Raw genomic sequence first — 11,224 nt, 5'->3', positions numbered from 1 at the left:
TATCCATTTACGGTTACAAACCTAACCGTAACAACACATGCAAATTAAAAAATTTCTTTGATTTACGATTAGAAGTTTTTAATTTCCTAACAATAACAATTTCAGATAATGAGTTTACAGTTAGAAAATTAAGAATTCCTAACCATAAATGGTTCTGGAATCCCAATTCTCCCCCTGATTTCAATCAATCTAATCCATTTCAAACACAAAAAATAAAAATAAAAAGGTGGGTTTATCAAATTATACCTAAACATAAATCATACGTTGTTGTTTAGGAGTTTGAAATTATGTACCGATTTGTTCTTAGAATTCTTAATTGGTTTGTTGGAGATGATCAATCAATTTGTTGTTTGTTTGGGCAGTTGGTTACCGTCACTGCTCTCCACATCTTCAATTTATTATGGGATTGTTGTTGTTTGGTGACGAAAATGATAAGTTGACCGTGGAAACCAGACTGAGAAAACAGACGGGACGCACTTTACGCCATCCCTATGTTATTTGGGCGAAGGGGTAGAATCACTCGTTTGGAGAAGCCCCTATGTGAGGTTTCTTCCAGAAGGACCAATACCCAAATGACACGGAGAGGAACTGGGACCAGTCCGGAGCCAAACACTAGAAACTGGTTCCGGAACCATGGACACTCCCTAATGCTGGTGGAGAAGAACACAATAAATAGCCGGGATATCACAGCGGGGGTTACTATAATACATAAACGGAGAAAAAGTCGTTGGTAAATCTAATAACTGCAGTCGGACTTTAAACCTAACTCATTAACAACCGCGTGATATTTAGAAAGAGAAAAACAACAAAAATTGCGACTTGTAATTCGTCGTTGTATTCCAGACTTTCAGTTCCTCTATATATTTTTTTCTCTATTTAGTCTTCTGATCTTCCACTTCATTTTCTTTGAAGTTGTGATCACTAAGTACTATCCCCATCGACTTCTTCTTCTTTCTGTCGCTCTTCAATTAGTTCCCCATTTAGGGTTTTCAATTTGCTGTGTAGATCGTAAGAGTTTTAAGAGCGAAGAGAGTTCTTCTTAGAAAACAATGGGAGATAAGAAGTTTATAATTGAAGTCGAGAAAGCCAAGGAATCAGTAAATGGAAAACCTTCGATGGGACCTGTTTATAGAAGTTTGTTTGCTAAAGATGGATTTCCTGAACCAGTTGAAGGTTTGGAGAGTTGTTGGGATGTTTTCCGGTGAGGATTTTACATTTCTTAGATCTTAATTCATGCTCCTTATTTTGCACTGTTGATATTATTAGTCCACATTGTTGGGCAATCTAAGATCCTTCGATTTATAATCTCGTAATCTCGTAGGCCTCTCCACTCATTTTCAATTGGTTTTGAGTTGGATGCGCGTATTCTTTAATATGGTATCAGAACGGCTATTTGCGACGAGTTTTTGACCGCACCTTTACTCCGCGTCATCCGATTTTCCCAACGAGGCTATACGTGAGTGGGTGTGTTGAGATTATTAGTCCCACGTTGTTGGTCAATCTAAAATCCTCGATTTATAATCTCGTAGGGTGTGTTGAGATTATTAGATTATTTGAAGAAGTTGCTTTCATGAGTAGAAGAAAGTTTATCAGCTTTCCAGCATATTAATATGATCCCAATATGCATTCTGTGTACAGAATGGAATGACTAACAGATAAACAATGAACACAAGTTTTTATGATTTTGATTTCTTTTATCAGTTTTTTTTTTATTTTGACCCTTGAGTTTTAATTCTTAATATGGGTTAGATTTATTAAATATTTTATACTTCACTCCTGGATCAGCATATTTTTTCTTCACAAACATATGAACGAACTCAAATTGTAAACAAAAAGTTTGAGTTTTTGGTAAAAACAACCCTGGTTTTCAAGGCTATCTAATATGTGAGGTTGAGAGACCCGATGAATTTTTCCTAGTATCAGCTTTAATGAAGAAGGAAATCCGTAGATAGATTGACTATGAATTGCTAACATACTTCTTTTAAGAGAATGTAATTTCACTTATAGTCATAGCTGTCATGTGTTTATGTGGATAACCATGGATTTGGTATCTGTTACAGCATTTCTGTTGAGAAGTATCCTGGTAACCGAATGCTTGGTCGCCGTGAAATTGTGGATGGGAAGGTGCGTCTGAGAAGAATGTTGCAACTTGCTTTTAGACATGTTGTAGTTTATGTTTACCACATAATTCTACTACTCTAACTTCTACTTATTTAGTCACCATATACCTTCCAGCATTATAATTGTTACTATTATCTGTTTTTTTTCTCTTCTTGCAGCCAGGTAAATATTTGTGGTCAACTTATAAGGAAGTATATGATATCGTGATGAAAGTTGGATTTGCCATCCGAAGTTGTGGTGTTGAGAAGGTTGTTTTTCCTTGCGTTCCCGAACTCTATCTATTGCATTTAAGTTCTTGAAGTAGCATCTCCTCTACAACCTAATTCCTTTAACTAAGTTTATCATCATTTTTTATTCCCGGTAAATTCGCTTTATAGAAGATGTAGGCACACACCATGTATTGTTGTCATAAAAAGGTCCCAAGTCAGAGGAAAAATTATAATAACTCCAACATTCTCGCTCAATGCATTTAAGAGAACCTACTGTTGATGGAAAGTAATCAGGTTTCCTTCTTTGAAGTGAAATTAGTTGACATTTGACAAGGTACATCTAATTTATGAAATTATGAAAAAAGAGCGTGGTTTAGCAATTCTTGACATAATCTAATCTTTGAACTGCTAATATTCTTAACTCTTCATGTTTGTATCACAATCCTTGTCCTTGGTAATGTTCCGCTGTTTTAGAAGATGCCGGTTTTGAGGAATTTATATGTGTAATATCCGTAACAACTTGCAAGTTTCTAATTTGTTTGATTTCATTTTTACACATCACTAATAGTTTTAGCACTAAATCTAAATTGCTTCACATAGTATTGGAACTTGTGTTTGACTCCTGCATTTTTCTCAAACAGGGAGGACGTTGCGGTATTTATGGTATAAACTGTCCAGAGTGGATTATGAGTATGGAGGTATTGGTTTGCTTTCTACAAAAAGCTGTTCTGTTTGTCTTCAGATGTTCTATATGCCTAAGTAAATTGGTTTGGGTACTTTTATGAGTATGTGTGTAAAGTTATTCATTTTAATTCAAACTTGTTATTTTCTAATGTGTATGTGATGAAATTATCATTTTCTAGTTCTCATTAATGGTCATGGTTCTCTCCTGGCCATGATCATATGAAGATCCCCTTTTACTATATACATCAGTAAATTTTAAAGCTACAAACTTTTGGCAGGCTTGCAATGCTCATGGGATCTACTGTGTTCCATTGTATGACACACTTGGTATGCCTGTTTTAACTTTTTGTTCATATATGCATCTGTTTCCATTTTTAATAAATCCCTATAATCAGCAACATCCTACACTTGATTTATTATATAATTTCTCATGCAATCTGAAACAGATTTTATTTCCTAAAATACAAGTTCATTTACAAGCTGTTCTGAAATCCTGAGTGATGTTAAAAAAAAAATTCTTTCTTTTTTTCACTTTACAGGTGCTGGAGCTGTGGAATTTATCTTGTGCCACGCTGAGATTTCAATTGTGTTTGTGGAGGAAACAAAGATTTCTGAGGTACATGACACTCAGCACACACTCTCTCACACACACATAGATAGTGTGTGTATATATTTATATATATATATATATATACCTCAAAAAATAAAATATCATGTGTATTTAAAAATTGTATCACTCCAAGGAAAGTTTCAAATAAGATGGGTTGTCACTTTTCAGTTGCTGTTTCTTTTTTGCTTCCATGTTCTTTTGTGGAATGTGGTTTTCATGTTTACCTGTTCTTTCTCTTTTCAGGTGTTGAAAACGTTTCCCAATACCAGTGAATATGTCAAAAGTAAATCCTTTTCCTTCAGTCCATACCATCCTTGGCTTTATGTATTTGTGGTTCAAGGTATTGATGAAATTCTTTATGCAGCAATTGTGAGCTTTGGTAAAGTTAAACCTGAAGAAAAAGAAGCGGCTGAAAAGTTTGGTTTGGCCATGTATTCTTGGCAGGAATTTCTGTGCATGGTACATGTTATTGTTTGAAGTTCCTCTCTGATATAGTAAACAGGAAAAAAGACTTCTCGTATCTCATTTCGATATTTTTTTTGCAACTCATGCTTTAAATCGTATATATAATCTTAAGGGGAACTTGTTGAGTTACTTTTGAGGTCCAAAGTAAGATTTTCTGATCCTTAATTTTATGTATCATAGATTTCGGGTAGTTGGGTTTATAGAATCCGTCTTTACTTATTTTTGATGGATGAGTACAGAGCTTGTTTTTGTCTATGTTATTTATACATTACAATTCCATGCTGTATTACTGCATTAACGGCATGCCTCTCTGTTTTGCCTTCAAACATTTTACCCTCTAGTTGGGCTGTTTGAAGCTCCGAACTCAGGCACTTATACTGCTCTGACATATCCAGTTCCAAATGCTGATATAAAGTGTTTAATAAACATTGTCTCTAATCTGCAGGAGTAGTTGGTTATTGTGACAGGGGTTTCAGTCCCTGAATCCCTTCTCATCACCAGTACTGAAAAATCAGGGAGATATCACAATTCCGTGACCAGTTTTCTATTTCCTCTTCCATTCTTCTAATTCGGCTGTATTCAGTTTGCTAAAATGTGCATCAGATTTTGTCTGGATATGCTAGTTGGTTGCATATGAAGTGTGTGTCATAGTTCTACTTTTGGCTTTTCTCAAACTACCATTCTAGGTAACATGAGAATGTGCATATAGATGGCATTTCTACAGTGGTATAGAAATTCACCTTTCCTTGTGCTTCACATATTGGCTACAACTTTTTACATGTTTGTCTTATTTACAGGGAGAAAAGGAATGCGAACTTCCAGTGACAAAAAAACACGACATTTCTACTATAATGTATACGAGTGGGACTACTGGTGATCCTAAGGGAGTTATGATTTCCAACGATAGTATTGTTACCCTTATAGCAGGTGTGAAACGGCTGTTGGGATCTGTCAATGAGCAGGTAAAGTTGCAGTGTCATTTAATTTTAATGCATATTCATCTCTAGTTATTGCTAACATGGATGGAATCATGAAACTGGGTAGAGTAGACTACTGAAGGCTTACTTGTTGAATTCAGAAGAAGTTTAACAGCAAGATGGGCTGTTCTCAGTGACAGAACTAGGGGGTGCTTTAGCAACCCCCAAATTTCTAAAAACCTACCCAAGAAACTTTTTTCCAAGGGTAATGTTAAGATTTTTTTTTTTAGGTTCCATAGAAATTTATATCTTATCCCATCCTACTGTTTTAGCCTACCTAGACTCCCAATCCTGCTTCCATTGCTAGCCGTCCTAGTTATTGTGTGCTCTAGTTGTGATCTGAATTCTCTCTCTCTCTCTCTAATTTTTTCTGATCATTTTTTTTTTCTTATGTTTTTTTATTTGTATGGATAGAGAAGTTGTCAATTTGAGTGTTTAAGGTCTAGGATTCACAAACAATCATCTCTTATGATTCGGTGTCTGCTTTAAACAATCGTGGCAGTTCTTAAAGATTTGCTCATGTATTGGTGAAGGCTGGAATTATTAAGGACACATGCTGATATGCAAACACCAAATCTTTGTGTTGATTCTGTTTTTAGTAATACTGTTGTTCCATGTGATCTATTTGATAATTGCCTTTCCAGTATTTTCTGTTGCATACAATCTCATTTGAAATAATGTGCAGTTGACCGACAAGGATGTTTACATGTCATATCTCCCGCTGGCTCACATATTTGATCGCGTGATTGAAGAGTTGTTTATTCATCATGGTGCTGCAATTGGATTTTGGCGTGGGGTAAGAAAAATGCCAATGTCGCAACCTTGCTTCAATAACCTTATTGAAGATGGTTCATTTCAAATTAGTTGCATTTTCAGGATGTCAAATTGTTGATCGAAGACATTGGGGAGCTAAAGCCCACTATTTTCTGTGCTGTTCCACGCGTGCTAGATAGGATTTATTCGGGTATTAATTTTACGTTTTGCATTTCTATGGTAGCATACACATTCTGCACATCATCTTGATACATTTGGCAAAATTGAATTCTTGGTGAGCAAATACGCTTATATGCATGCAACTGGGTTTAAGTGTTTATGACATTATGAATCTTCTTAATTTTTTTATCTGGCCAACCATTACGTACATGTTAGTTCACGTCCTATTTTGTCAATATTCTGCTTAGGCATCAAACCACTAGCCGTGCTGTTGAAAATTGTTACTCTAAGACCTTAAATTGCACCTACAGATCTCTAATGTTTAAAACTAGCCGTTGAGTCCAGACTGTTTAGTTCCACTCACTATAAAAGTTTGTGCTGTCTAGGGTTTAATGATATGTAACAAGGTTTTATGTGTCCGCAAGTAAGATACACACACATAAGCATTTCTTTTACCCTGTTGCTACTATCAAAGCTTCAGCTTTTGACCTTCATTAATCTTTAGCAATCAGATATTTTATGAACTCAAATTGTTTGGTTCATTTAATCCAATTGGCTATGTTTGACCCTTTCATTTTGAGAGGCCTTGAATTGATTGAAGTGCAACTAAAGTTACTGCATATTTTATTGGTTCCTGGATCTCATTTTCTATCTTACTGTATCATGCAACTAGCATTATACTGAGAAAAGTATTTTGTACTGACATTTTAAATTGCACATATATTCAGGTTTGACAGAAAAAGTTGCTTCTGGGGGTTTCTTGAAGCATAAGTTATTTGACATTGCATACTCGTTGTAAGTTGAATTTGTGCTTTGAAGTATTGGTGTTGATAAATCCCCATGAATAGGAAATGCAAAAATGTTTGCTCATAGCATGCGCAAAAAATATTCAATGTTCAGCTAACAGATCTATCTTAAATTCATTTATATGGCTTTAAGCGTGTCACCATGTCGGAGTTCACAAATCTATTCTGAAGATGTTTTAAAACGAGCTTTAAATATGGAGATTGATTTGCCTCGTGTTATTTTGAACCTGAAACCATGGATTTATATTTTATTTGATGAGTTATAAGTATTTCTTGATTGGTGCATAAGGTTTTGCAATTGTCACAGATCTTATATGATGCAATCCTCTGCATCTAATTTCTTGTTCATCGTTTTTTATCCTGGGGTTCTGAATTTTACTATCTTGGGATGCTTCAGAAAACTGAATAGCATGAAGAAGGGAAATAAACATGAAGAAGCAGCCCCTTTTTGTGACAAACTTGTTTTTAATAAGGTCCGTGACACCGTCAGCATCTGGTTCTCTCAAAGTTACATAAACTATCCGGAATCTCCTCCTAAATTTTAATATCACTGCTTTCTTTAGGTAAAGCAACGGTTAGGGGGGAATGTTCGACTTATTTTATCTGGAGCTGCGCCGCTTGCTACACATGTTGAATCTTTTCTACGAGTTGTGGCCTGTGCTCATGTCTTACAAGGATATGGTACACTGTGTTTTCCTTTTCTCATTGATTTTTGTATTGGTTGTTTTGTTTGTTTGTTCTGTAAAAGCAGTCACTGGGAAGTATACACATGTGGTTATTTGCTTTGTATTCTTTCTTTTTGATGCAAAACATAATTTTTAGACTAAGTTCCTTGCACATTTTGAGTCAGATATCCGCATCAATCGAATTTATTTTAGGATCGTAATGATTTACGGATGATTTCATTTATTCACTTGTATAGGTCTGACCGAAACGTGTGCTGGGACTTTTGTCTCAATGCCGAATGAACTATCGATGCTTGGGACAGTGGGACCTCCTGTACCAAATGTTGATGTCTGTTTGGAATCCGTCCCTGAAATGGGGTATGATGCTCTTTCGAGCACTCCACGTGGAGAAATCTGTGTGCGAGGGAAAACCTTGTTCCAAGGATACTTCAAACGTGAAGACCTCACCAAAGAGGTTATGATTGATGGATGGTTTCACACAGGTTTGTTTCCAGTACATTCACTTTCTAGGCCTTTTAGTTTATTCAAAGTCCTCTGTCTGAACTTACACCCTTTATTTTCTTTGCTCATGGTGTCTATCTAATCAGGGGATATTGGTGAGTGGCAACCAAATGGTAGCATGAAAATCATTGACAGGAAGAAGAACATTTTTAAGCTTTCACAAGGAGAATATGTTGCAGTCGAGAACTTGGAGAACATTTATGGTCTTGTTTCTGCTATCGACTCGGTATGTATTCCTTATTATGCTCTTCCAGGGAGAAGCAAAGATAACAGTTTTAGGAGGGAAAACAAAGAAGTTTACTTTTTTATCTTATTTCAGCTCTCGTCAATAAATTTCTCCCTATACCGTGTTTGCTTTTATTCTGCTGCATTACTTTTGTCGGCTCTAGAATGTTACACCCAGTAAAAAGTAACATTGAGATTACTAGTTGTAACCCTCTTTTGATTCTCTTGATTAAAATATATAAATGAGATCGATCATATTTCCTTTTCTTGTGTGAGAAATCTATGTAAGGCTTGATGAGCTCATTACTGTTTCAGGTCTAAGGGAATCTAATTAGTCTTACCATCTCTTTCAGGTATGGATATATGGTAACAGCTTTGAGTCTTTCCTTATTGCTGTTGTCAACCCCAACAAGCAAGCACTTGAGCGTTGGGCAGAAGACAATGGAATAGTAGGGGATTTTGATACAGTTTGTGGAAATTCAAAGGCCAAAGAATTCATCATTGGTGAACTTGGCAAAATTGGAAAAGAAAAGAAGGTTTTGCTCTGTCTCATGCTACTTGGATATTCATAAAACTGAATTTACACTACTTTATTACCATGATCATATTACATATGTTGATAGTTATTCTCTTCTGTACTCCCATATATACTTGAAAACTCACTTACTTGTCCTAGCTTTGTAACACTGTTTCACAGTTAAAAGGTTTTGAGTTTGTTAGAGCTGTCCACCTCGACCCAGTTCCATTTGACATGGAGCGTGATCTTCTCACTCCAACTTATAAGAAGAAGAGGCCTCAGTTGCTCAAATACTATCAGGTTAGATCTCCTATTTCTCTCAGAATATTGTCAGGTCATGGTTTTTCCTTCGATAATATTTCTGTTACTCATATTTGCTACACATTACCTGATTTCAGTGGTCCAGCATCCATATATTCATCACTATTTATAAATTGACATATTTTCCTGTTAAAATGCCCCAACAATTAATATTCCGACGAGAGTTTTAGCCCCTCAAAATTTTGGTTACACTTCTCAATATGAATAACGAACCTGCTTATTCTCTACGATCATGTAACTTCTTTTAATTCAATGTATTATTAGATGACAATTCGATACTGAATTATGAACTTTTTTTTTTTGTATATTAGAATATCATAGATGGTATGTATAAAAGTGGAGGCAAGTAAGAGTCAAGACATTCGCTCACTCACGCGTGATAACACAGCAGTATTGCAAGGAAAAATCAGTCACTTTCTGTCTCTTCTTAGTAACAAGGTTTTATTTTCTTGGTGGCATTTTTTTATATATCTGTTCTTTCTTTTCACCAAAAAAGATAAGAAATCCAGTTTCTTGTTTGTTTTGCACTTGTTTCCATGAATGTACAGATTACAAAGTGTTATAAATACACAACGAAATACCGAAGTGATAGTTCTTCTGCGATTGCCTCTGTATTGCTTATTTATTATAACACTTTGTATTGTTCCTAATTTTAAAGTAACTTAGATGTTTCACGTTTGACTAGTCTAGTCTTTGTTTTAAAAGATAATGATGCTGCTTTCCTAACCATAGAACTGCTCAACACTTTTAGGCCCTTAGCAAAAATCCTGAAAGCAATGTAAAGAATTTCGATGCCAAGTAGTACATGTTTTTTTCTTTCCCTGAGTGAATATAAAATATATATTAAGATGAGTTTGGTATTGTTTTTATCTCTCCAAAGCACTTTCAAAACATTCCCATGGTATTGCTGGGAAGGGGATTTCTTAATGGGTTTAGTAAAGACTGGTGCAGTTTAATTTTTTAATGTGTGTCTACTGCATCTGTTGCAGTGCTCCTTAACCACACTCCTGATAAATTTTTAATAGGGCTGTCAACGGTAGCTATCGAAACGGATAATTGCTATACCGTATCCGTTACCGTTAATTTTATCGGATATCCGTTATCCGATAAAATCCGACGGATATTGAAATTTTTATTCGCTATCCGTTCCGTTAAGAGTAACGGATATTCGATAATATCCTTTAATTATCCGTTTCCGATAATAAATTAAAAAACAGTTAAAATGTTGAAATGAAAAGAGAAGAACAAATCTGCAGATCTTTTTCTTACAGAAAGGAATGAAAAGAACAACTGAAAAAACAGAGTATATGTTCTGCTGTTCATTCAAAAAAAACAAACAAGGATATACAAAAAGTTGAAATTCCTTGTCCTGATCTTATCACACATTTATGCCTTCCTCCAAGCCTTTTTTTCTACTTCCATTCTATCCCCTCCTTATAAACATACCTGCAAAACCATGAAATGAGTTAGTTTGTAGTAAACTAAAAATTGTAGTAAATGAATAAAACACAACAATTGATCTTATCAATTGTAGTAAACTAACTAAATTATTACATGATCCAAACAAAAACACAACAATACAACATACAGTTTGCCAAGAGTCAAAAGACCACTTCATGCGCATTTCAATCCATCTAAAAACACAACAATACAACATACAGAACCCTATATCCTAATTCAAACAATAAAAATAAAATCAATTCTCATGGCAAAGAAGAAACTCAAACTCATCCAAGATATATGAACCAATTCAGACATACAGTTCTAGGTTATACAGGCAACTCATTAATTCAACATGCAAGGGATGCAAAATTACATGATTCAAAAGAAGTCAGAGCCTCGTACCTGCAGTACATGCAACTATGCAAGGGATGCAAAATTCAAAAAGATATTATCTGCACTGACTGAGAACTACAGCTAAGCTTGTTCATTGTCATCGTCTGAAATAACAAACAAACAAAAAAAAAATCATTTGCGAGACAAGGATGTTTATAAATGATTTCACCAATATAAATATATAAGTTAGAGGTAAACCTATAAGCTCAGGCAACCAATCATTTAAGCAAAGTAAGGCTTGAACAGCTTCTGGAGCTAGTGAACTCCTATGTGTTGTAAGTACCCTACCGCCGTCACTAAAGGTAGATTCTGATGCTACAGTTGACACCGGAA

The 11,224-nt window shown here is 35.2% G+C and overlaps 1 protein-coding gene across 1 annotated transcript; it reads left to right on the top strand.

Moving 5' to 3' along the window:
* Positions 1-702: 702 nt before the first annotated feature.
* Positions 703-9,744, top strand: LOC113358462 (long chain acyl-CoA synthetase 4-like). Its single transcript, XM_026602049.1, has 19 exons — positions 703-1,201; positions 2,061-2,124; positions 2,280-2,369; positions 2,972-3,028; positions 3,293-3,341; positions 3,554-3,630; positions 3,868-3,907; positions 3,989-4,083; positions 4,887-5,051; positions 5,752-5,862; positions 5,943-6,030; positions 6,728-6,794; positions 7,203-7,278; positions 7,369-7,486; positions 7,728-7,973; positions 8,079-8,218; positions 8,571-8,753; positions 8,915-9,034; positions 9,367-9,744. Exons 1-19 carry the CDS (start codon positions 1,050-1,052, stop codon positions 9,403-9,405), a joined length of 1,977 nt encoding a protein of 658 aa, XP_026457834.1. The 5' UTR covers positions 703-1,049; the 3' UTR covers positions 9,406-9,744.
* The last annotated feature ends 1,480 nt before the right edge of the window (positions 9,745-11,224 follow it).

The sequence above is a fragment of the Papaver somniferum genome, chromosome 3 (assembly GCF_003573695.1).
Source record: "Papaver somniferum cultivar HN1 chromosome 3, ASM357369v1, whole genome shotgun sequence".
Lineage (NCBI taxonomy): Eukaryota > Viridiplantae > Streptophyta > Magnoliopsida > Ranunculales > Papaveraceae > Papaver > Papaver somniferum.
Note: the sequence above shows the minus strand (reverse complement) of the source record. Positions and strands in the feature narration are given on the sequence as shown.